The sequence below is a fragment of the Xiphophorus couchianus genome, chromosome 23 (genome assembly GCF_001444195.1).
Source record: "Xiphophorus couchianus chromosome 23, X_couchianus-1.0, whole genome shotgun sequence".
NCBI classification, from domain to species: domain Eukaryota; kingdom Metazoa; phylum Chordata; class Actinopteri; order Cyprinodontiformes; family Poeciliidae; genus Xiphophorus; species Xiphophorus couchianus.
The window spans coordinates 26,774,250-26,797,473 of record NC_040250.1 but is presented as its reverse complement, the minus strand read 5'-3'; the positions used below and the strand labels follow the sequence as shown (position 1 = coordinate 26,797,473).

General features: G+C 39.2%; 1 protein-coding gene across 4 annotated transcripts in view; it reads left to right on the top strand.

The window, feature by feature from the left end:
- Positions 1–23,224, top strand: part of il1rapl2 (interleukin 1 receptor accessory protein-like 2) — a 382,929-nt gene that overhangs the window by 49,416 nt on the left and 310,289 nt on the right. For all 4 annotated transcript variants that reach the window (XM_028008405.1, XM_028008407.1, XM_028008406.1 and 1 more), the window contains exon 2: positions 18,431–18,539. In XM_028008405.1, coding sequence (XP_027864206.1) covers positions 18,452–18,539 — 88 coding nt within the window. In that variant the 5' untranslated portion in view covers positions 18,431–18,451. The remainder of the gene's footprint in view (positions 1–18,430; positions 18,540–23,224) is intronic.

The window sequence follows — 23,224 nt, the reverse complement described above, 5'->3', positions numbered from 1 at the left end:
ATTTTTAATGGGTGACATTAAAAATCGGTGTTCATGAGCAGTCACTTATTTTGTTTTCTCATTTTACTTCGAGTTAATTTAATTGATTTTTACCTATTTTATTCTTAAATTGGTGGTGTTGATTTCAAGCAGTTCACAGAAAATTGCGTTTTAGAGAAACTTTGTGTTGCAGACCAACATGAAACATCCCAAAATTGTAAAGTGGAAGGAAAGTGATACAAGTTCTTTTTTTTCCTTTCTTAAAATCAAATATTTGGAAACATTGATTTTTTTATTTTTTACCAGTTATTTGTTAATTCTTACATTGTGTGTGAATTGTGAGAGTTATTTTTTGTTTTTAAGCATATGCACTGACTGATGGCACCTTTTAAATTTTGTTGTCCTTCTGACAACGACAATAAAGATTTATCTTATCTTATCTTATCTAGATATTTGCACTCCACTGTTCTGAGGCTCTCAAATAAAATCCAGTGTGACAACTGGTCTTCACAAGCATTCCAGTTAGATAATAAATCTAATTTAAACTTTGTACAAAAACTGTTTCTTTAAAGGAGCAGTATTATGCTAAATCAATTATTTTTAGCTTTACATCATGTTACAATGTGATTTTCTCATCATAAACATGCCTGGAGTGTTGCTTTGATTCTTTCTTGTAAGTTTGAGAGATTCGTTAATCACCATGGCAACCATTCAGCTGTGACAAACCCCTGGATGGACCTAGCCCCGCCTTCGTGGACGAAGCTCCTCCCCTTAATTGCAGTTTCCAAGCTTCCACCTCACAGTCAGACCTCCCTATAAACTCCTCCACTCGGCTCCTTCAGACTAGCCTGCAGAAATGAGCAAACACCTGGTGGAACTGAGCATCTGCTGAGCTCATTGTAAGCTACTGCTCTGTGAAATGCTAGAAAGTTGCTAAAGGGTTATTAGAGGAGCCACGTTGTGATGACTTCCTGAAGGTGGAGTTTCAGAAAGAGCAGAGCAGTTTCTTAAAGAGACAGAGGCCCAATTTCAAGGTGTTAAATTGCAACGTTACATTTCTTTAAAGGCCTATTCCATCACCTTCCTAAAATAATGGTCTACGTCATTTTTTCCCAAGAGTAATTTTGTTTTTGCCTAAAACATCTTTTAGAAAGAAAGAGATGGTGACTTTTTTTTTTTTTTTTTTGCCAAAGTCACTTTTGCATTCAGTCCATAATATTAGGAAAGTGACGATTTGACATAAACAGCATTTTTATAACATCTTAAGGTAATATAGTGACTTGATTGTGCTGTAAACTGGCATCGTATGGCTGGAAAACACATAACCTGGCCCCTTTAAGGAGCCCTGAAGTGGTCTCTGGCGGTGATTAATGAGTATCTTCTTTTGCTAAAAGTTCCACATTTGTACAGTTTTCACTGTATTAATATTAATCATCACCTGGGAGAGAGGAGCCGCTGCTGCCGTACCGACATCAACCTGACAGATCGATTCAAGCCGACTCGCAGCGTGTGATGGCGTCAGAGGGAGCCAGCTGCTTTCCACTCTCCACACAGGAGACGAGCCTCCTGGGGTCTCCCCGTGTTGGTGCAAAAAAAAAAAAAAACGGGGGGGGAGGGGACAGTAACGTGCACAAGTTATTTGCTCCCGTGGGAACAGAGCAGGGGGTGCTAACTGCTGCGTAAACATGTGGTAATGCCATAAACTAAAATAAAATGACTGCCAAAAAAAACAAGCGTCAGAATGTAGAAATAAAAGGCTGCAGGACAGAAATACGATTAAACGACTGCTAACGCGGAGTGTCGCTCTGCGCGGGAGTGTGCTAATGAATGCAGCACCACCTGTTCAGTGAGCGACCTAATTGCTCTCAGCAGAACCCCGTTTCCTCGCCGTCACGCCGTTTAGCGGAAGCATTTAGCGGCGAGGAGAGGTTACAGGACGGCGCCTCGCTCCTTCACACGGCTAATGACACGGCCGGCCTTGTCCGAGGTAAAAGCTTTCAAACAAAACGTGTCAGAAAGGAACAAGGAGGACATTTAAACTGTTGCTTTTCATTTTTTAAACATGTTTGTTGCATTAAAAAAACGGCCAAAACCTTTGGCAATGAAGTAAATGTTTTAAGTTATTGTGGCTTATTGAGAAACAAAAGGGTTCTGAAACTTTTTTTTTTTTAAACAAGCACAATATCTCGGTTAATGCCATGTTTACCCAAAAACCACAACCGTAGCTGTCATTTCAAAATAAGAGCTCAAACGATGGGTTCCAGTTTACTGTAATTTCTAAATTCAAACATGAACAAATTGACAAAAATGTCTTCCTACACTGCAAAAAAATACAAAACCTTATCAAGTATTTTTTTTGTCTAGTTTCTAGTGCAAATATCTTAGTAAATTTAAAATAAGACAAAAATAAACGCACAAGTAACTTTTCAGCATGAAATAGAAGCTTGTTTTAAGAGAATAATTCCTTAAAATTTACAATCTACCGCTGGTAGATTATATCACTTATTACAAGACATTTTTCCCATGTTAAAGGGAACTAATCTGCCAGTGGAAGTAGTACTTTTTCATTAATATTAAGGACTTATTTTATTGACTTAAAACAAGTTGCTGAAAAGTTACTTATAAGTTGATTTTGTCTTATTTCAAGTATTCTAAGATATTTCCACTGGAAACTAAACCAAAAATGACTTAGGATTTTGTGTTTTTGCAGTGTAAGTGTGAAGGATGCAAGTTTTTCTCCAACACTGACCTTAAAATCCAATATGGCTGCCATTCTTTCAAAAGCTGTTGCTAGATGAAAGGGGGAGAGAAAATCTGACTGTTTACTATCCTGACAATTTGCGTGTCATGTACAATTATTTAACAACACAAAGAAAAATGCAAAAAATCCACTGACTACGCAATAACTTTTATTCATGTCTAGCAGCATTTTGTACCTGAAAATAAAACCTCCAATACTTCACGTACTTGAACCAGAACCTGCCGTTTTAGCTTTCTCTATATTAAATTCTTCTTGTGAATTTAAGAGACATAAAGTGAGTCATAAAAAGATAAACATTTCACTTATTTCAATTCTATATTATCGGGAAACCTATCGTCGTCTTTATCTTTGGTTCTGATCCTTGTCTATATAGAAGAACAAGAGTTTTTTTTCAAAATTGGCATTCTTCTGTTGCGCTCATTTCTTTTCATGTCAAATAGAAACACAGCCAGTTTTCACTAAGCATTTTTTTTTTTTTTTAAAGCCATCACTGGATCTGTCTTCTGGTCCAAACACCACGAACAGACCAGAGGAAAGACGGCAGGAAACACAATCAGAGACAGGAAATGACTTTGACTGATTGAGACATTTGCAAAAATCAACTGTTTTGAAGAAGAAGACGAGGTGAAAGCCACGGCCGTCCCCGTGAATAAAAAGTGGGATCAACAGATCCGGAAAGAGTTAACTTCAGCGATTTCAGCTCAGTTTGGTGACCGTCTGTGTGTGTCCCAGGATGAGTGTGTGTGAGACGGAAAGTTTGATCCTGAAGTGACTCATTGATCAGAAACGTTGGAGCCGTGGTTACAGAGCTCCCCAGATCTTCGCCGGGTTCTCTCAAAAAGCAGATTGATGTGGATCTTTGTGACGTTTATTCAGCTAAAATTTCACTATGTTCTCTTGCTGTTTTTTTTTTTCCCAAACAAAAAGTTTCCCAGATCTTTACGTGATGACAGTGCATGAAAACAGACCGGGCGCAGCGTCGGCCCATGTTTTGATGTCAGACGTCCTAGCAGAACACCGGTCCACTGTGGAAATGCCAAACAGTGTTAAAGTGGAACGCCTGTGACATCCTTTATGTTTTGACGGTTCACTTCCATTAGTCTGAGGGTTGTTGTTTGGTTTTTGCGTCCACAGTGTATCCAGTCCAGATTTTAGACTGCGGTTGCGTTTTTGTAGAGCTCAGTGTCCCGTGTTCAGCAGAATGCGATTTGGCTGAATGTGACTGAAGCCGCCGTATGAAAATATCTCTAAGCCATATTTATAATTATCCCATCGATCAGAGCCAAACTGGGATCACGGTGATCCAATACGGGCCGTTGAGACAGAATGCAGCTTCTCTCTGCCCCGTTTTCCATCTGTCCCGCCATATTTCCCTCCACCGCCGGTAACTCACCAGAGAACCATACGCTCCGTTTTCTGTCTGCAGGTTAAAAATAATAATGTTTATGGTACATATGTAAATAAGAGACCATCTTTTTTTTTTGAGTCATTCTGAACATTACTGTTTCAGTCATACCGTTAAGCTTCAAAATCCTCCTATGCTAAGTACATTGCAAAACAATTCATACGGCTGGAACAGGTTTCTATTTTTGTCAGTAACATTGGCTTATAAAAAACAATTTTTTGGAAGTCGTCTTATGTTTTTTCAACCGAATTAGAGCTATTTTTGCTCCACTGAATCCAAAAACGACATCCATATTTCCTCCATCAGGTCAGGTTTTTATTATAATTTGATTTAGAGCAGGGGTCTCAAACTCCAGTCCTCAAGGCCTGGTGTCCTGCAACTTTTAGATGTGCCTCTGCTGCACCACACCTGATTAGAATAATTAGGTCATTAAGTCTCTGGAGAACTGATCTACACAAGCAGGAGGTCATTAAGCCATTTCATTCCAGTGTTTTGTACCTGTGGCACATCTAAAAACTGCAGGACAGCAACTGGAGGACTGGAGTTTGAGACCCCTGGTTTAGAGAAATTCGATCTTCTGACTAATTGATGACATTTATGTGACATCAGTTCATTTCCATTAATATTGCTCATCTCAAAAAATGTTTTAGGAGAAAAACAATGGTTTTCTAGCAGTGTATTAATTAAATGTTACAAACTTGGATTTCTGTAAATTGAATAATAAACACTGATAATCAATCAAATTTTATTTGTATAGCACATTTCAGTAACAAGGCATTTCAAAGAGCTTTACATCATTACAAACACAGAAACACAATGCAACATAGAATCAACAATCAAAACACGACATTAATTCAGGTTCCATCAATGAATTGTAATTGATTACATTTCAAATACAATTCTAAACAGGTGGGTTTTTAGTCGAGATATAAAAGAAGTCAGTGTTTCAGCTGTTTTACAGTTTTCTGGGAGTTTGTTCCAAATTTGTGGTGCATAGATGCTGAATGCAGCTTCTCCTCTTTTGGTTCTGATTCTGGGGATGCAGAGCAGACCAGAACCGGAAGACCTGAGAGGTCTGGAAGGTTGATACAACAGATAAGAGTAAGTCCATGTGAATTGAACATTACGTCTCCATTTCCTCTCTGGAGTCTCTCCTCCTGCTCGTCACTCATTGATCCAGATTGTCAGGAAACCGATCCAGATGTGAGAACAAGTCGTGAATTTTGATGCTCATGTTGCTCCATAGTTCAGAAAGTCGACCTGATGGAGCAAAACCAATGTGGTTTTTGGATTCAGCTCATCAACATGACGCTAAAACAGTCGAAAAACCCCAGACTAATTTTTGTCTGTTTACCAGTGTAACTGGAACATATAACTGCACAAAATTGACATTCCCAAAATGAATTCGATCAATGGAAATAGGCCAATTTCGAAACAAACTCGGTTTTCGATACAAAATTTTTACTGCTAAGACAATGTTTTTTTTCTGTCTGAATAGAAATTGGTTTATTTTGCAACACTTCAACAGAAACGCTGTTTTTTGTGTCGCACGATCAACAACCGGACGTTGCCACTGGCACAAACCACGAAGACGAAGACGAAGACGGCTCCTCCAACTGCTACAGGAAGTAGTTGGACGATGTTTTTTAATGACCTACTGCGTGAACAAACTTATTCACATTTAATTTTACAAAAATCCAATAATTGCTTCCATTTTAGTTGGTCGAAGTTCGGCAGGAGGAACTTCAACCAACCTTACGAAGTTTGTTCTAGTGATTAATCTGATTAAGTTTTTAATCAATTGACAGCATTACTCTTCCTTATCAGTTCCCAGTAGCAGGGTTGATCAGCAGATTCACTTCTAGGATGCAGAATCTGCAATTTTCACCTCCAGGACTTGCAACTAAAGGCTTTTTATCTTTACTGCCACCCTATGGTTGCAGGAATGCATAACACTGAGATTAAATGTAAGACTTAATGATCAAGGAGAAAGATCAATACATTTATCTAACATATAATAGAAATAAAAGAGTCAAATACAGTCTGGAGATACAAAACAAAAAGAATAGGACACAGTAAGCTAAACTGTCGTAATATTTTAAAGTCTTCTTCTGTCCTACTATCACTCCGTCTCTCCTTCCCTCCCTCCCTCCTTCGTATCTTCCCTTTTCTCTGGGAGCCGGCTGTCAGGTGGAGGGCAGGGCGCTGTCTGCCTGTCCACCCACACACAGCACCAGCCACGCTGAGTCGGCCCCCCACACTGACAAACACACGCATCCACACACAGTTCACACACAACACCCAACGGCGGAACATTTAGATTCAGCGCAGAGAACCTTCGCCAAAACTTTGCGAGACTTTAAGACGCGGCGAAGCTGGATTCTGCTTGTGTGGGACGATGTGAAGATCTGGGATCAAAACCAGACTTGAGACGTGCCTCTAACAGCAGAAAGTCTTCTAAACTTGTTGATTTTGTTGCTTTGAGTAGAAGTTGGAAGTCATTCCCTACAGGCAACTTGGGCAAAAAATCTAATCAATAAATAGCAGACCAAACGGTGTTGTCCGTAGTAGAGGCTGCGCTTCCTTTGCGCAATTTGACATTATGGAAATACATTTTTTGATTAGTTTTGGCGATAGGATGAGGTGGGGATTTTGTATCAAAATTGGATTAATTTACAAAACTGCAATGGAAACATTTCTTTGCATCACAAGAGTCACATGATCAAAAACCGGACGTTGCCGCTGGCGCAAACCACGAAGAAGACGACAACAGGAAGTAGATTGGAGGATGGTTTTTAATGACTTATGGCTTGAACAAACATCTTCACATATACATTTGTCGCACAACTCGTTACTCAAAAAATACACTTCATTTCCATAAACAGAAGATGAGAAAAGCATTTTCAGTAGCACCTGAACTTTAACTTCAGGTTCAGAGATGAGGTCTTAACACTTTCTTCTATGCAAAAAGAACTTACAATGTTATACTTCAGAAATTACAGGAGAACCGAATCATTAATAGACCTCAGTTGCAATGCCAACAGTGGTTTCAAAAATGCCTCTGCGTAAAATTCTTACAGTTACATTCTGATGCACATACCAAAGCTACACTGGTTAACAACAGAAAGTACAACACTTCCAACTTCATTCACATTATCATTTCAGAAAGAGAAGTGATCAATGTCAGATTTTATGACATTGGATATAAGAAGGAATCAACGTTATCTCTCGTCTCGCCTCTATCATTTGTGGTGGAGAAGTTGCAAAACCAAACGTGAACATCGAAGGTGAAAACTCTAAAAGGACATTCGGAGGTGTTGCCAACGTGTCGAAATATCAACGCAACCAACACCTGGGCAACTGAGAGCCGAGAATGTCAACAAACCACAAAGTAACGGCGCTTCTGAAAACGAAAAGTGATCTCGTTGACATCCAGGAATGAAATCCTCATATCCAATACAACTTCAAACCTTCGATACTCGCTTTCATTACTTCAATAACTTTTTGTCTAGCAGCTATTACTACCAGGTATTCTGACTTCGTGCCTCTCTCCATTTTACCTTGAGATTTGATCTGAGAGCAGCTCTCTAAATGACAGAACGCTCTCATTTTCTCCCAGATTTGTGGCAAAAACACAACTTGCACAACATTTCTTCATTACTGACAATGTTTTATGTGGGGGTGTGTGTGTGCGTGTGTGAGGACTGCGAGAATTAGCATATGCACGTACAATGTCATGATAAGATAAAGAATACCTCAGACTTTGACACAAAAAGAAACCTTGTGCGAATGTTTCCATCTGCATGCTTTTAATTTGACAAGTCAAACAGAGGTCTGAAATCCAGGAACTGGATAATGAGAGTCTCTGCATGCTGCTCTTACTTTCACCTGCTAGACAAAAATTTTTTAAAAAAGCAGACGCACCAGTTGTTCTTAAAGTACTCTCCTACTTTTATCAGTCGGCAGCATTTACGTTCTGATGTACTTTGAGTTCTCGTATCTTGTTCTGTGGCAGATTGTTAAGAAAAGTTGGAGATGTCGTGTTGGAGACGGTTAATGAGTTCCTAACTTCCTCTACAGTGAGTCAGGCCATTACAGAAACACTTTATGAGAGTTTTGAGAAGCCGTGTTGTGTTGAACGTTTCTGGTGGAAGAGTTCCAAACCGAGTTTTCCTACAACCGGCGAAGGCCACACCGGGAGACACGGACGAATAGGAAACAGATTACAACTTACACTGGTTCACCAAATGTTAAGGAGGAAAGATTAGGAAAATGTATTTATCTACCATCATCGGTGACCATGGGGTGAACGGCACACACATGGGTATGATTGACAGCGCTAAGACCCGCCTCCTGGCTCTGATTGGTTGTTTCTAGTTGGTGATGGGAGCTCTAGGAGAAGGCAGAGGAGTTTAATCTTTTCAGAAGATCTGATTCATATTATACTGTCACGACATAGTGATAGTTTCAACAAATACAGCTGCTGTATGTAACTATAATTTTTCCTGGTTACATAGAGCAGCCTTAAGTAACATGGCCAAATATTTAAGTGTATTTCACTTTGGGTTCACTGCAGGGCAGCAGCATTATCATTATTTCTACTTTATATTCTTTAAATGTTCCAAAGATGTGACTATAATAGACTGGGCAACAACTGACTGGAAATCCTTTCTGCCTTCCATTAAAGAGACAATATTATGAATTTTGCAGGCGCATAGCAACATTTAATATCAGGATCAAGTAATAGCCTGATAAGAAACATGAAAAGAAATTTGACTTCGTAATTTAACGCCTTGAAATTGGGCCACTGTCTCTTTAAGAAACTCCTGCTCTTTCTAAAGCTTCGCCTTCAGGAAGCCATCACAACACGGCTCCTCTATTAACCCTTTGACAATGTTTTTACCAGCGTTGCACTGAGAAGTAGCTCCTATAATGAGCTCAGCTGATGAGCAGTTCCACCAGGTGTTTGCTGATTGCTGTTGGCTAGTCTAGAGGAGCTGAGTGGAGGAGTCTTGGAAGTCTCAGAAGCTGCAGCTCAGAGGAGGAGCTTCATCCTTGAAGGCGGTGCTAGGTCCACCCAGGACAGCTGAATTGTCGCCATGGAGATTAAAGGATTTCTCAAACATGCATAAAACAATCAAAGCAACAGTCCACGTATGTTTCTTAGGGAATCACATAACATGATGTAAAAGCAAAAAAAAAAGTTGATTTTACATAAAACTGCCCCATTAAATGCACCATATAATGTTTGGACCTGTAGAGGTTTGATTTCAGCTTCAGTTATTACAGCTAGAAACCGGCGATCACAGGGCCGACGTCTGGGAGTCGCAGTGAGTCAGACCTGAGCCTTCAGAGTCACATAAAGACGGTTACAAAATCAGCCTTCTATCACCTGAAGAACATTTCCAGGATTAAAACAAAGCCGATTCACAATTATGCACTACTTTTTGCTGGTCTACCACATAAAATTCCTATACGACATATTGAGGTTCCTGGCTTTAATGTGGAAAAAATCTAGAAAAAGAAAATCCAGGGCTGTTGATGTTTAGTTGTTCTTAATAATGACCACAAATTTCCTTTGCATTTTGGTTGAGTCAGTGGGACAGAAAAAGGCTGCAGGCTGTCTTTAATATGGGCAGAGTGGCATAGGTGGCGTAATGGCTCACTGCTGGTTTTCTGGGGACAAGAATAGCCTGCTATCAGAACGTGTGAGTGTGTTGGACAGTGGTCTGGAGGTGTGTGTGTGTGTGTGTGTGTGTGTGTGTGTGTGTGTAGACATTTTAGCATGAAAACAGTTCTGAAAATTTGTCTCTCACGAAAACCATATACAAAAAGTAACTTTTGGGATAAACAGATTTAATACCAACTTTATTCTCCCAAATGTAAAAAAAACCAAAAACTTTAAAAAACTGTTTATTATTTTGGATCCCCATTAGCTTTACCCAGCGACCCCTCCTTGGGTCCATCATTAAAAACACACTTCATACAATAGATAGAGTATGTGACAGATTGAACATACATAGCAAGAAAAATTAATTATAGTTCATACAAAGTGTTGCTAAATTTAAAATAATATACAACAATTACGCTTTTTAATAGGTACATTGCTCCTAAACTGCTTTTCAACATTCTTTTGTAAAACTGACTTCAAGATTAAGATTGATATTAAAGGTAAATCATTATATTTTGTAATTCTTAACTTGCTTCTGCGAGCGCTACTTGAATCATGTAGATCTTCCAATAAGATTGTCTTCCTGTTTTTTAACTTAAATTCAAGATGAGAATATTTCGATTGCAGTTTCCAACCCATTAAAATACAAAGTAACATTTTGCTCTAACTATTCAAAGTAGATGCAGTGTGTAACAATTTGCATTATGGATGCATTGACATGAAAAAATGCACCGATTTTCGATAATATTGCTGCTATGGACGCTAACCGATATTTACCGATGTAATACATTTAACATTATGACTATTTTGATACTGCTCGCTCCTCGACACTGCAAGATTGAAATAAATATTGATGATATTGGACCAGTTTTACTTATCGTATCAATACCGATATGTTAAAAAACTGACTAATACTGGCCAATACCAATATAAGTATCAGAGAGAGGCAGGCAGAGAAGCGAAGCATCATGGAGGATGAAACATTTCTAATAGTTTTTGTTCTGTGCCACACTCCCTGTCCTGCTAGGACTACAAACCCAGACATAATGTTGACCAAAAATCAGTATTCTCAGCTTTTTATTTGTTTTCATAACCAACTATAGTATCCTGCAGATGTTTTTTTGGTTTTTTAAAAATATATTTTACCATATCTTAGGTTCTTTTTTTTTACCCCTCCAACTCTCTACACATCATCTTCCATTCACAGACCGGTCGGTGTTCATGGTGGATCATACATCAAACGAGCCGCCGGTGCTCCCGTGTCTGTGAGTGTGTCAGGTCTTTATGTGTGAAAGACAGGAGGCTGAGCGCGGTGCGCCGCTGAGGGGGCGACAAGCCAAGATAAGATAGAGAGAGCGCAGCGTTTAGTAATGAGGCGGCTGGTGTGAGACGAACGGCGTCAGAGGAAAACCGCAGCCTCTGGTCTGGATGAAGGACGGCTTGATATGCAAGATGGAGCAAAAAACATGCAAACAAGAAAATACACTTGCGGTGTTTGCGTCCATTTTCCAAGTGCGGCAAAGTTTTTTTTTTTGTTTTTTTTTTTTCAACTTCTGTCTTAAATTAAAAGAAAAACTGTGATGATAGCCAAAATATTCCTGTGTGACACTATTTGAGATTACAAACACGTGTTGAATCATTTGCTGTGCTGCTTTGTAATTATTAAGAGAATTTAAAGAAACTTTTGAAATGCTGGTGAGATGAAATTAAACTTGAAGTAATTTAAAGGTGCAGTATGCAAAGTTTGTAAAAAAATGTTTACATGTTGTGACAGTACAATATGAGAGATAGTCTGTAAAAGAAAATCTAGTTCCTTTCACCTTCTCCCAGTGCTAGCTAGGCACACCCTATCAGAGCCAGGAGGCGGGGCCTAAGCCTTGTCAGTAATGCCTGCCACTACATGGAGCTCTTTTCTACAATATGACTTCTTGCTGTCAAGCTAATGTTAGCATAGCCACCGATGATGATAGACAGTTTTCCTGCAATGATGAGTTGTTTCTGTCGCTAGCGCATTTAGCAGTGTGTTCTCGAGATTGATTGATGGCGGTAAGACCCGCCTCCTTTCTCTGATTGTTCATTTTTAGTCATAAGATGTGTTTCTTCAGACGGCAATAGCAGCACAGAGAGGAGTGTCATATTATACTGTCCATATGTGGTGATGTTTTTAGGAAGTGCATAAAAAATGGTAATTTTTTTTCTCTTTTTAAATTTTTTTAGAAAAGTTTTGTACTGCAGCTTTAAGCCGGTAAAAATCTGGTTTCAGTTTATCTTCTGTTTCAGGGTATATTCATACCAGGAAAGTCCAAAAGCAGACTTTGACATTTTTTGTTTGGTACACTTCACGTTCACATTGCACATTTTCCAAGTGAGCTCCAATTTGTAAACAAACCCAAACGGCTGACGATCATTGCTCCCATTGGACAGAATTGACAGCACACACCTGGAAGGAAAACAAACACGGACTTCCTGCGTGCTTCATAATTAATGACCTCTCACAGGAGAGCTGGGACAAAAAGAAAAATGCTGCTGTTAATCAACAATTTTTTCTGAGAAATTGGAATTAAAATCTGTATTATGAGACCAAAGCTGTACAAATAAGGAGCATCCGTCTGCTCCGTGTGTCTGACAGGTTCATGTTTCATTACAACAATCCCTCTTTGCAATGTTTGCTCATTTTCCAGAGAAATCAATTTTGAAGAAATGTGTTTTGTCAGGTTTTTCATATTTCACTGAACCTTATTGTTTAGTTATCTGAGTTCCAGGTGTTTTGTAAGTGAGCTCAGTCACATGACATTATTTCCCTCCTTCATTCTTATTTGATGCATCAAATCATATCGTGCTGAGTGAAAAGTTACTAAATCAGAATCAATCATGGTTTAGACGTGAATCAGTTTTTTTTAATGTACTGCATCTGTGGAAAAATATCTATATCATATAAAGTATCACCTCCCAGCCCTACTCATAATGTGAATGGGATTATATGACTCCAATAACAATATTCACCAGCAAGAGGTCACTGAAAGCTATTTTGGTTTGATCAGAGGTCAGAATTTCCCAAAGGTCATAAATGTGAATGGACGGAAATGAGAATAAACCCACAGGGAAACGAGGTTGAAATATTAATATAACACCTTCCCAGAAATAAAATGCAGTAAAATCAAGTCATATTTGAGCATTCTTTTCAAATATTGATTTGAAAAGAGTCACAGACGCTTTATTACTATGAGATATTGTCAGCTCGGCAGTGCTAAATACAGTTTTTGTAATTTTGAAGCTTATTGAATATTATAAATTGCACATAAAATGACAGTAATACATTAAATAATAAACATTCAAAATAGCGGGTAAAAGTATAAACTTAAATTCCAACAACATCACATCTATGATCTCTTCCTATTTATAAGAATTGTGGCAATATACCTTTATTCTCCTCTCAGATTGTGGATTAATCAAATACATTCAAATATGTGCTTACAGTAGGTAAAAGTATTAATAATACTAGCTCATAGTATTAACAGCAATAATGATAATATTGACGCTAATAATGCTATAATAACAAAAACATAATAATGCTTAAATACAGTTGAACAAACTTTTAAGTAGGTCTGGGTAAGTTAGTAACTTCTGGTTTAAATGTTAGGAAATCAAGAAGTGTCAAAGTAGCTAATTGTGTTACAATCCCACTAAAGTAATCAATAGTAAGTAGTTACTGATCGATAATCTTGAGTCAAACAACGTGAGCTCCACTAACATCCCTGCCTGTGGCAAGAGTTTTCCTTTTCATGTTGTTTGTTTGCCAGAAAACATCAGCAGTTCAGCCGAGTTTTGAAGTTAGTGAAACCTCTCAGAAGCTCTGGCCAGCTTTAGAAACCCATCTGCCCAAACGGCTCAGCCCATTCCTCTCATTAGCAGAGAGTGAGGAGAGGTTAATGAAGTTAGATAGAGAAGGAAACGTTAATGTGCAGCTATATTATTCTCATTAAAGCACCTGGATTAGCTTGGAATTGATGAATGTTAGAGTGAGGTTCCAACAAGCCGCTCCTCCCACAAAGAAACATCCGTCACTGAGCTACAATGTCGGAAGCAACGATTGAAGGCTCAAATGTAGCTAAATTTGGTCTGTATACCTTCACTATATATTATGAGAAATGGATTTTGTCATGTTGTGTTATGGTCTTTAGATTTCTCGCGTTTCCATTCGTACTCCTGATGTGTTTGCAAAATGAAAAACATACGTTTTGCATTCTACATTTGGTGATCCATGTTGGATTTTTGGACGGGTCGTGTTTGATACTGGAACTCCTGGATGGTGTTTGTGGTTTAACTTTCCATAAATGTTTAGTTAGAAACTTGGTAGACCATTCGCCACAAGTTACTTAAATAAGTTGACATGTTAATACGATTTATGCCTGTTGATGCATTTTTGGTACATACCAAGAATAATTTTGAAGGCACTTTTCTGCAATAGTGGTCAGAGTCACAGTGGATATTTAGGTCCTCCCTGCCCCCCAAAAAAGGTATTTAATAGTTCAATCACCAAATTACCCTAATATGTATTAATACACACTGTGGAAACCATCTTAGCACTACTGCAAAAGCAAACATCTAGTTTTTCTTATTTATGCTTGTGGGGGTGCAGCCAATTAAAACCAAGGAAAATGAATGGGTAGAGGTTCCCATGCATTTGTTGTCAGATTTGAGCTAAGATGGTTTATGTGAATGTAGAACTTGTAACGGATAAATATAGTATGGAACCTCTTCTCAAGGAAAATCAATGGGTAGAGTTTCCATAGGTTTTTCTATCCTACACTATGTACCCAAGTCTTTCCTAGAACCTTGAGTTGAGGTACCATAATATATGGCTACGTTTTTATCTGTTACATGTTCTACATTCAAATAAACTATCTGTACTTAACTTAGTCTGATAACACATAATCTGTTTAAATTGTGTCTTTCCTTACCTCCTCTGTTGACTCAAAAACACACTTGACTAAATGTGAAGACGAGAATTTTATTTTGTGAAACATAAAGCTATGAAATATGTCACCTTATTATGCGGCCTGGTTTGGCATAGTGTCTACATACTGGGTTGAAGGCTGTCTAAAATATTATACTTTCAGACATGGTGAGGATTCATTTCTTTGCAATCAACTTTCTTTAATTAGTGATTTCTGGAGGCCTAAAGAAATACAACATCAAAAATTTGCAACGCAATTATAGAAAAACACTGAGCACAACTGCTGCTGACTTGTTTCCCAGCTGGCATTTCATACAGTGTAGAGTAATTTGCTTCTTTTATTACAAGGCCACAACAAAAGGTTTACATTTGCATACAAAGAAGTGCTCATTAAGTCCAGTGTTTGTGATTAAGTGAATAAAAAGCAGAAACAGCTGTTTTTTTTAGCAGGAGCTAATAAACGGCGTTACGATAACCATCCAGCACAGATGCAGCCTATAATCTGTGACGATGCCGTTTCAGTCAGTTTCCCCGCAGCAGGTTGTTGGTGGTGTGTGACACTCCACAGAATATCACCACTAAGGCTGGAGGTGTCGATTTAAATATCAATTCTGTCAATACCCAGGTGAGTACTGGTATAAGATCGCTACAAGCTTGAAAAGATCGATCATTTTTTACAGTTTCTCTCTCCGTTATGCCCAGCAAATAACTTTAGTTTCTTCAGAGTTCATGCCAGGTGACATGAATTCAAAGGTCAAATATTAAGAGCTTATATGTTCAGTTTGAGAACAGAATTTCATAACTTAGTAATGTTTTGAACTCAAAATGTCTGCTGCCTTTATTCCCCCCTTAACCACAGGCAGCTGATAAGAAAATCTTACTGAAACTCCAAAACATACACTTATGTAAAGGTGTATAATTATCATATTCAAATTAAAATATGAAAATGACTGAATATTAACCCTTGAAGTAAAAGCAGTATTCCTATTTAGGTTACATACCTAACTGTTCCAAATTTATCCAAATAAAACAATTGTGTGTAATAGACACATTGCATGCCGCCGCAGTGGAACAATCCTGTTCACAAAATAAAACTTGGAGACGAAGGTGTCATTAATGTAGTGCCGTGCGCCACAGCAACGGGAAAATAACACAGAAAAACCATTAAGGATCAACTCAAAACCACTCATATTCCTCCATTTTCTCACTGACGGCTACGCTACACACAGACCTGTCGCCATGGCAATGGACTGACAACAGCTCCGCTAGTACATCAGGATTCAGCACACAAACATTTCTCACACAAAGAAGAGTACATTCAGTTTGCTGTAGTATCATGTGTTCAGGCTCGATGTGTATTTTGTGGTTATTAATAAGTGATCGTCTGAACACAGCTGTGGTCAATTAGCTCATTTAAACTCCTGCTCTACTGCTGATCTGTCAGAGAGTCGGCGTGCGTGTCGCCTTTTTTCTGTTTTAACTGAATCAAAACACTGAATCCTGCAGCACATCTACATATTAAGATAGTCAATGTCAAGCTAGCATAACTAACCTACTTCCCTCTCCCTCGCTATTCTTTTAAATATTTTATTAAAACTTTTAACTCACCTGTGAAATGTGACACCGTGGGACCTTGCCATCTAAAGCTGACAATTAGTAGCAAAATGCTGCATCCTTTTTTCTTTTATATATCTCGCTACGTTTAAGATTTAGCGCATTATGTTGACAACTTGACAGCTAAAACCAATGGCAGTCCTCGTCAGTAGTAGCAGTATTTTGGTTCTCCAGCAGGACGCTGCAGGCCGGGATCCAGAGCATCACGTTGCAATGAGTCTAAAACCTAATGAGGAAATGATTTCTATTCTGGTGCATTGTTTTCTGTTGTTTTTTAAAAAAAATCTAAAATATTTGTCTTGTATTTTATCACAATCAACTAACTTAAATCAAGAGACCAAATTATTCACTTATATAAATATTTCAAAAGGTATCTGTATTGTTGATACTAGCACTGTATTTACTTGCTATTGCACTGATACCAAAATGCCCAGTAACACACACCCCTAGCATTTCTATGTCATATCACCATCTTCGCTAGAAAATAGGTTTGTCTAAGGGTGAAGAAATTAAAGATTTAAAGTTTTGTTTTAGACCAGTTGTATTTGATTCTCCCTCTTCAAGTTAAAAATAAAAGTTTCTGGGGAGCGCAGCTCCATGAAATAAACAGATGGAGCCTGGCTGATAGTAGCGACGGCACGCAGAATATTTCATCTTTTTATTATTATTATTTTTTTGCCATCACATATTACATTTTGGTCTCTCTGCTTCGCATTCTCGTTCTATTATTGAGCTGCCAATAATCAAAAGCACGAAACGGTGGCTGGCGTATCGGCGCCGTCCTGAACCGTGTCATCTGCTGTCCCACTGTTCATGTGGGCCGAATGAGATTTCAATCAGAATTCAAGCTGACGTCTGAATTCCCATTTATCATCATGAAGCGAGTGCTGGCACAGCTAATCTTTATTTTCACTTCTGTCCTTCCTGTTGTGTGTGTGTGGATGGGTGGATGTGTGTGTGTGTGTGTGTGTGTGTGTGTACACGCTGCTGTTTGGAGAAGGAGAACATCAGAGTTAGTTTACATGGGTGAATATTAAACTGTGTTTGCGACGGCTAGTGCCTCCGAAGCGTTGTTCTTGGGTACTGGTTAAACTCAATAAAGTTTGAGAAAATTTTACTTTTTTCAGCTAAAAAAACCCAATAATATATTACAGCGTCTTCCAAACTTTACTTTGTCATCACTCTTTTTTTGGCCATATTTGTGTTGTTTATAAAATTGAAACCACTGCACACTCGTATTTTTCTTTACAAATGGCAGGGTGCCACTTTTTATGCTTTTCAAACTTTGCTTTATCCTCTTTGCAGAACTCCTCCTACAGCGTAGCACACAAACCACATCATTACTTTTTATTTTTTTATTTTCAATCTGTGCTGCCAAATAGAGCATCTCTCTAAGCTCAGGCAGCTTTCTCTCTTTTTAAATTCTCTTTGTTCAAATTACTTCAATTTGTGTGACCTTTATTGAACCCAGTATCATGCCATTATAGCTCCAGTATGTAACTTTTACAAAAAGAAGTTTTTGTGTGTGTATGTTTGTTTTACATATATTTACCTAATGTTGTGACAGTATAAGATAGATAATCTGTGGAAAGAGTGGAGCTCCTCTTCCTTCTCCCAGTGCTAACTGTAGAAATACGACACTCAGTCAGAATCAACCAATCAGAGCCAGGAGGAGGGTCTTAGCGCTGTCAGTCACTCCCATGCTCACCTCCTCCCACTTGCTCCTTGCTAAGCTATAGTTCAACACAACACAGCCTGCCTTTAATGCTAATGCTAGTTAGCATGGCCACTGTTGATAGCGGATAAACGATTCTCTTGTAACAGTAAGTTTATTTTTGTCCTCCATTAGCTCATTTAGCAGCGTACTTTCGATTGGACTTTCCAGAATTTGGAAAGTTTTAAAACTTGGCGGCTGAAACGTGATATCCTACCTAATACTGCGTCCAAGAACTGATATTGAAAAATCAATTGCGATTTGATGCATTGTGCAGCTCCATTTGAAATGAATGAACACTAACACTCTTTTCTTTGCCCCACTTCCAGGAGCCAGTGGCGAATAGGGAGATGAAGACGTTATCTCTCCTCTCCCTTCTCCTCCTCTTTGCCTCGGGAGCCTGTGACGATGTCAAGTACATCACCAAGAGAAATTCAGGTAGGATTCAAAAAGAATGAAAGCTCTAGTCCTTCTGATCCGTTTCCCCTAAAAACTTGGGCTTCTCTTCTCTCCCTGAAATTTCTCCATCCGCCTTTCATTTCTCACCGATTCTCCGTTTGTCCTCAAACGCCCCGCGGCCGTCTGTCGACGTTTGCTGCCTCGTCATCCTTTCTCATTCAAACTCTTCAACCTTTCTGTGTCGAATAAATACCACATCTATCTTTCCCCTGTAATTTTCCCCGCTCTTGTGCTTTCCGGCGGCTCCCGAAGCGCTTAACTCGATTTAGTGGTTATCTGCTACTTGTTTGCTCTAGCCGGCTTCGCCTTTCCCCCGCTATCGCCACTTCAGATAACGTTCCACTTCCTAAACCGTATGTGGGAGCCCGGGCGGGTTTGTGTCCGCTTGTCCTTTTCTGCCTTGGGGGCGAGCGTGTGTCGCCGGTTTTGAGAGCTGCTGTCGTCGTCGTCGTTGCTGCGGTTCTGCTCATTTGTGTGTGTGCTAGCCGGCCGATGACAGATCTGCTGATGATCTGTTATTCATAATCGACGTGTTTCATCTGCCTGATTGGCCTGACGGTGGGAGACTTTGATTGGGGCATCGACGTACCGCACGGAGTTCCAAAGCGCCGTGTTGCACTGGATGGGGGGATAAGGAGCGTTGCCAATGCATTCACAGCTTTTCGTGATTCCATTGTTTTTCTTGGGAACAATTAAATAACTTTTTCATTTTTTTTTTAAGTCAGTGGATCAGTAACATCAAACTGTGCCAACGGCATCTGTAATTTTCTTCTTCCGCTCCCTCTGCCAACTCCTGCAGACGACGCTGAACGCCGAAAATGACTTAGCAGGTTTTAGCAAACTTGTTCATCGAATTAAAGCAATCCAGTTGGAACAGATTCTGCTGTAATCTAATCATATCGCACGGTTTTTGTTGATAATAAGTTAAGAGGATTTCACAGGAAACTTGCCTTCTAAACCTTTGATTGTGGTCTTGATCCTTTTCACGCTAGAGTTGGTGTTTGTCTTAAGATTCAAAGAAAATTACAAAGTGCCCCTAATTTCATAGATTCATTCATGTTTAGTGAGATTTTGCTTTCATTTGAGGGGTTTGGATTATTGCTAATCATGTTTAAAGAAAGAAGCAGTACTTGCCATGCAGACTAAACCTCTGGCTCAGTGTCATCACAAACAAGGAACAGCCAATGGACTTTCAAATATACAATTTACATTTTAGGAATAAAAAACACAATCAAAAACTCTGAGATTATTTGTGTTTTCTACATGTGTGTAGAAAGTTTGAAGTCAAACCAGCTAATCTGTAGCTTCTCATGAAAACTGCAAAGTGAGAAAAACAGTTTGACTGGAAGAAACTTGTCAGTTAACCTGCAATGCCTTCGCACTCTATGAAGGACTACTATATTTCTTCAATCAGTTTCTATTTCCAAGGATTCGGATACCCCTACTGTGATGACGCTGCTCTTTCTGTGATTCACAAACTGTGTCATTTATCGCAAAGCACCAGCAACAGCAAATTCAGCCCAGCGGAGAGGTGAAAACACGAAGAGGCTTTAAGGAAAGATGGAGGAGCCATACGAGATTATTAAACATTAAATCCATGCTACAGACCGGCTCAAGAAAACAATTCTTCTAACTTCATCGATTTACGTTTACTTTAGATTAGGAATGCACCGGTTGAAAAGGATCACGATGTAATAACCTTGAGGGTAGCTGCGCGGCTCAGTGATGGAGCAGGCAGCGTCTGCTGAGGCTACGGTCTTGGACGCAGCTCGCCTGGGTTCAATGCCCAGCCCTGGGCTATTTACTGCATGTCTTCCTCTTCTTTCTCTACATAGTTCCTCTCCAGCTACCAATGTGGACAGGCCAAAAAACCCCATAAAAATGTTAGATTATATGCATAAATAATAACTGAGTAAAATTTCCAGGGCGTCACTGAATTTAAACAAAGCTTTGACTTTATGACTCTGACTTTATGTAATTTAATTTAAATGTAATTTATTTAGTTTAAAATAGAAAAGTAACAACTGCTCCTCAAATTGTATCCATTCTTATAGTCATCATGTTTTGACCATATACATGGTTTTACAAATTTGTATATGTTAATTTAATCAAAAGTGTAGTTATTTTTTGCTTTTTTTGGTCTCTAAAAAGGAACATAAGCTGACATTTAGCTATTGGTTAATCAAGCTAACTACTATAGCAGCCGCCACCTTTAGCTTGCTAGCAATAGCTTTAAAACTGTGCTATCTTAAAACAAATGATCGGTGCTCCATTAGTGTCCATGCCACGGACTGTCTGTACTTGTAGCAACCAGAAATACTTTTTTGAAAGCATTGAATTTGTTTTTTAAGCAACATAAAAGTACAGGAAGCTTTTATTAGCTAGCTAGCAACATTGGAATTGGAAAGGAATTTACTGGTCAATCGAGCTAGCTGCTGTAGCGGCTATACCACCTGTCGCTTGCTAACTACAGCTTTAAAACAGTGCAATCTTGAAACAAATGACTGGTGCTCCATCAGTATCCATGCCTAAGGCTTCTAGCAACAGGAAATATTTTTTTTGAAAGCAATAATTTTGTTTTACAAGGAATGTAAAAAGCACAGGAAGCTTTTATTAGCTAGCTAGCAACAGGTGGGCGAGTCGCTGGGCTGTGTTAGCGCCATACAGCTGATAAAGGAAACATCACTCAAGTACTTACTCCAAGATCTCATTACTTTCCTCCAATGGAATATTACAATGAGAATCTTTCCTGGATTATCATACCCTGATACCAGTAACTGCTTTTTTTGTTACTGTATGATTTAAGCTTCAAGCTACATTTTAAACTCTTATTTAGGTAAAAAAAAAAACAAAAAAAACATGTATATATAATTTTATTTTTAGACATAATTTTTCCACTAAATGAATTTATTCCCAAAGCTCCGTTTGATCTTATCTTAGCATTAATTTTAACATGTATTTCACCTTTACTTCTTATACAATTAGGCTCATAGTTTGAGCTCTATGATGTCATTTTCAAGACAGGACTGTTCAAAAACACTTTTCCTTGTTAAACTATTGTGATAAGAAGCTTAAATGATCTACTTGAGGCTTAAGCTTTTAATAGGCTATCTCTGACCTTCTTCATGAGCACTTTGACGTTTCATGCAAACTTCACACTCCTCTACTAGGTAGCAACAGCTACAAGAGCGGACAGCTCTTGTTAAAAATATGGATTAGATTTTAAGGCAAACCCGCAGGATGTTTCAGCTGAATGTTTGATAAGACTTACAATTTTACAGCTATATTCCTTTTGTAAATGTAACAAATCCTTCCATCATTATAGTCTATTTGGACTTTAGGAATTGAAGAAAAGATTGATTCCTTCCACTCTTCCTTTGCTACAGTGTTGGTGTGTTTTTTTTTTTGGATTTTCTCGCCCCTCTCTCCTTCCTGCAGGTCTCTGGCTCGCTCTCCCGTCATTGTGCTCCCTGTGTGGGTGAGCTGGTGGGCGTTCTTGTTTGCTGTTTTCTGCACCGTGGCGCGCTTACGACTGCAGGCACGGCTCTACGTGTGAAGTGCCCGCTTCTCGCCACCCCGACTTGCGAGGATGTGCATATGTATACATCCTGGTTCTAAGAGTATATTTGAGCAAGCTGCCTGAGTGTGCTGCCTTGTCTGCTTTCTTGATATGTGTGTGTGTGTGCGTGCGTGTGCAGGATGTGTGGGAGAGGTGTGTACTCGGCAATTATGTGATCAGAGCAGAGCCAAGCGGACATTTATGTGGGCGAGCCAAAGATAGGCTGTTGGATCTGTTCTGTCTTCCTCTACTTGTATTCGTGTGTGTGTGTGTGTGTGTGTGTGTAGGGCACTGGACTCCATATGGATAGGAACTACCATTTGCTCATGTCGGTCTCCCTGCTGTGCTGCATTGCTTTGATGCAGCACCTGCTGCAGTAAAAGCTGGCAAATTGTGATAAGGTGGCGCAGAGCGGGGTGGTGCTGCTTGGTCAGAAACTCTGAAGCCACGGTTGGACAGATTAAGGCCGTCTGGAGCTTATATAGTTGTTCTGTAGGAAGGAAATCTGGGAATACAGTATTGTGTGACCTCTACCTGACCCCAGCCACACAAACCCTTTGGCTAGAGATGCTGCAGGTCAAAGGGAAGTCGATTTCAGATTGGCACGTTTTCCGGTGAAGCAACAGGCTTAAGATGCAGCGGAGCCGCCTTCTTAAGCGGCCGCAGCCGACTCAGACTCTAACGCAGCCTAATTTAATCTAAAATGTAAATGTTTTGGCTCTTCCTTCTGCGTCCTTTCACATGCAACAAGATTAAATGCTAGAAAATAATAAAACAAAACAATATTGTTGTTGGAAACAGAAACTGAATACATAAGATGGAATCATTTCTGTCTGCGTTCAGCTGGAGAGAATCTCTGTGTGCTTTGTTCGGCCTGCTGGCTGGTGCTGTCACTTTTCTGACTTATTAAACAATATGATTGGCCAGGTCAGACGTAGTTTGCCAGTGAAAGACTTTAAAATGTCCGACTACTCGCCAATTATTGCGAGGGTGAAAAGTAGCGACTAATTAGCCATTTTGCAAAGAGAAAGAGGGAGCGGATTAAGTTTATTTGAAAAATCTCCACTTTAGTGCTTTTTGGTGTGTTTGCAGTCTCCTTTCACAG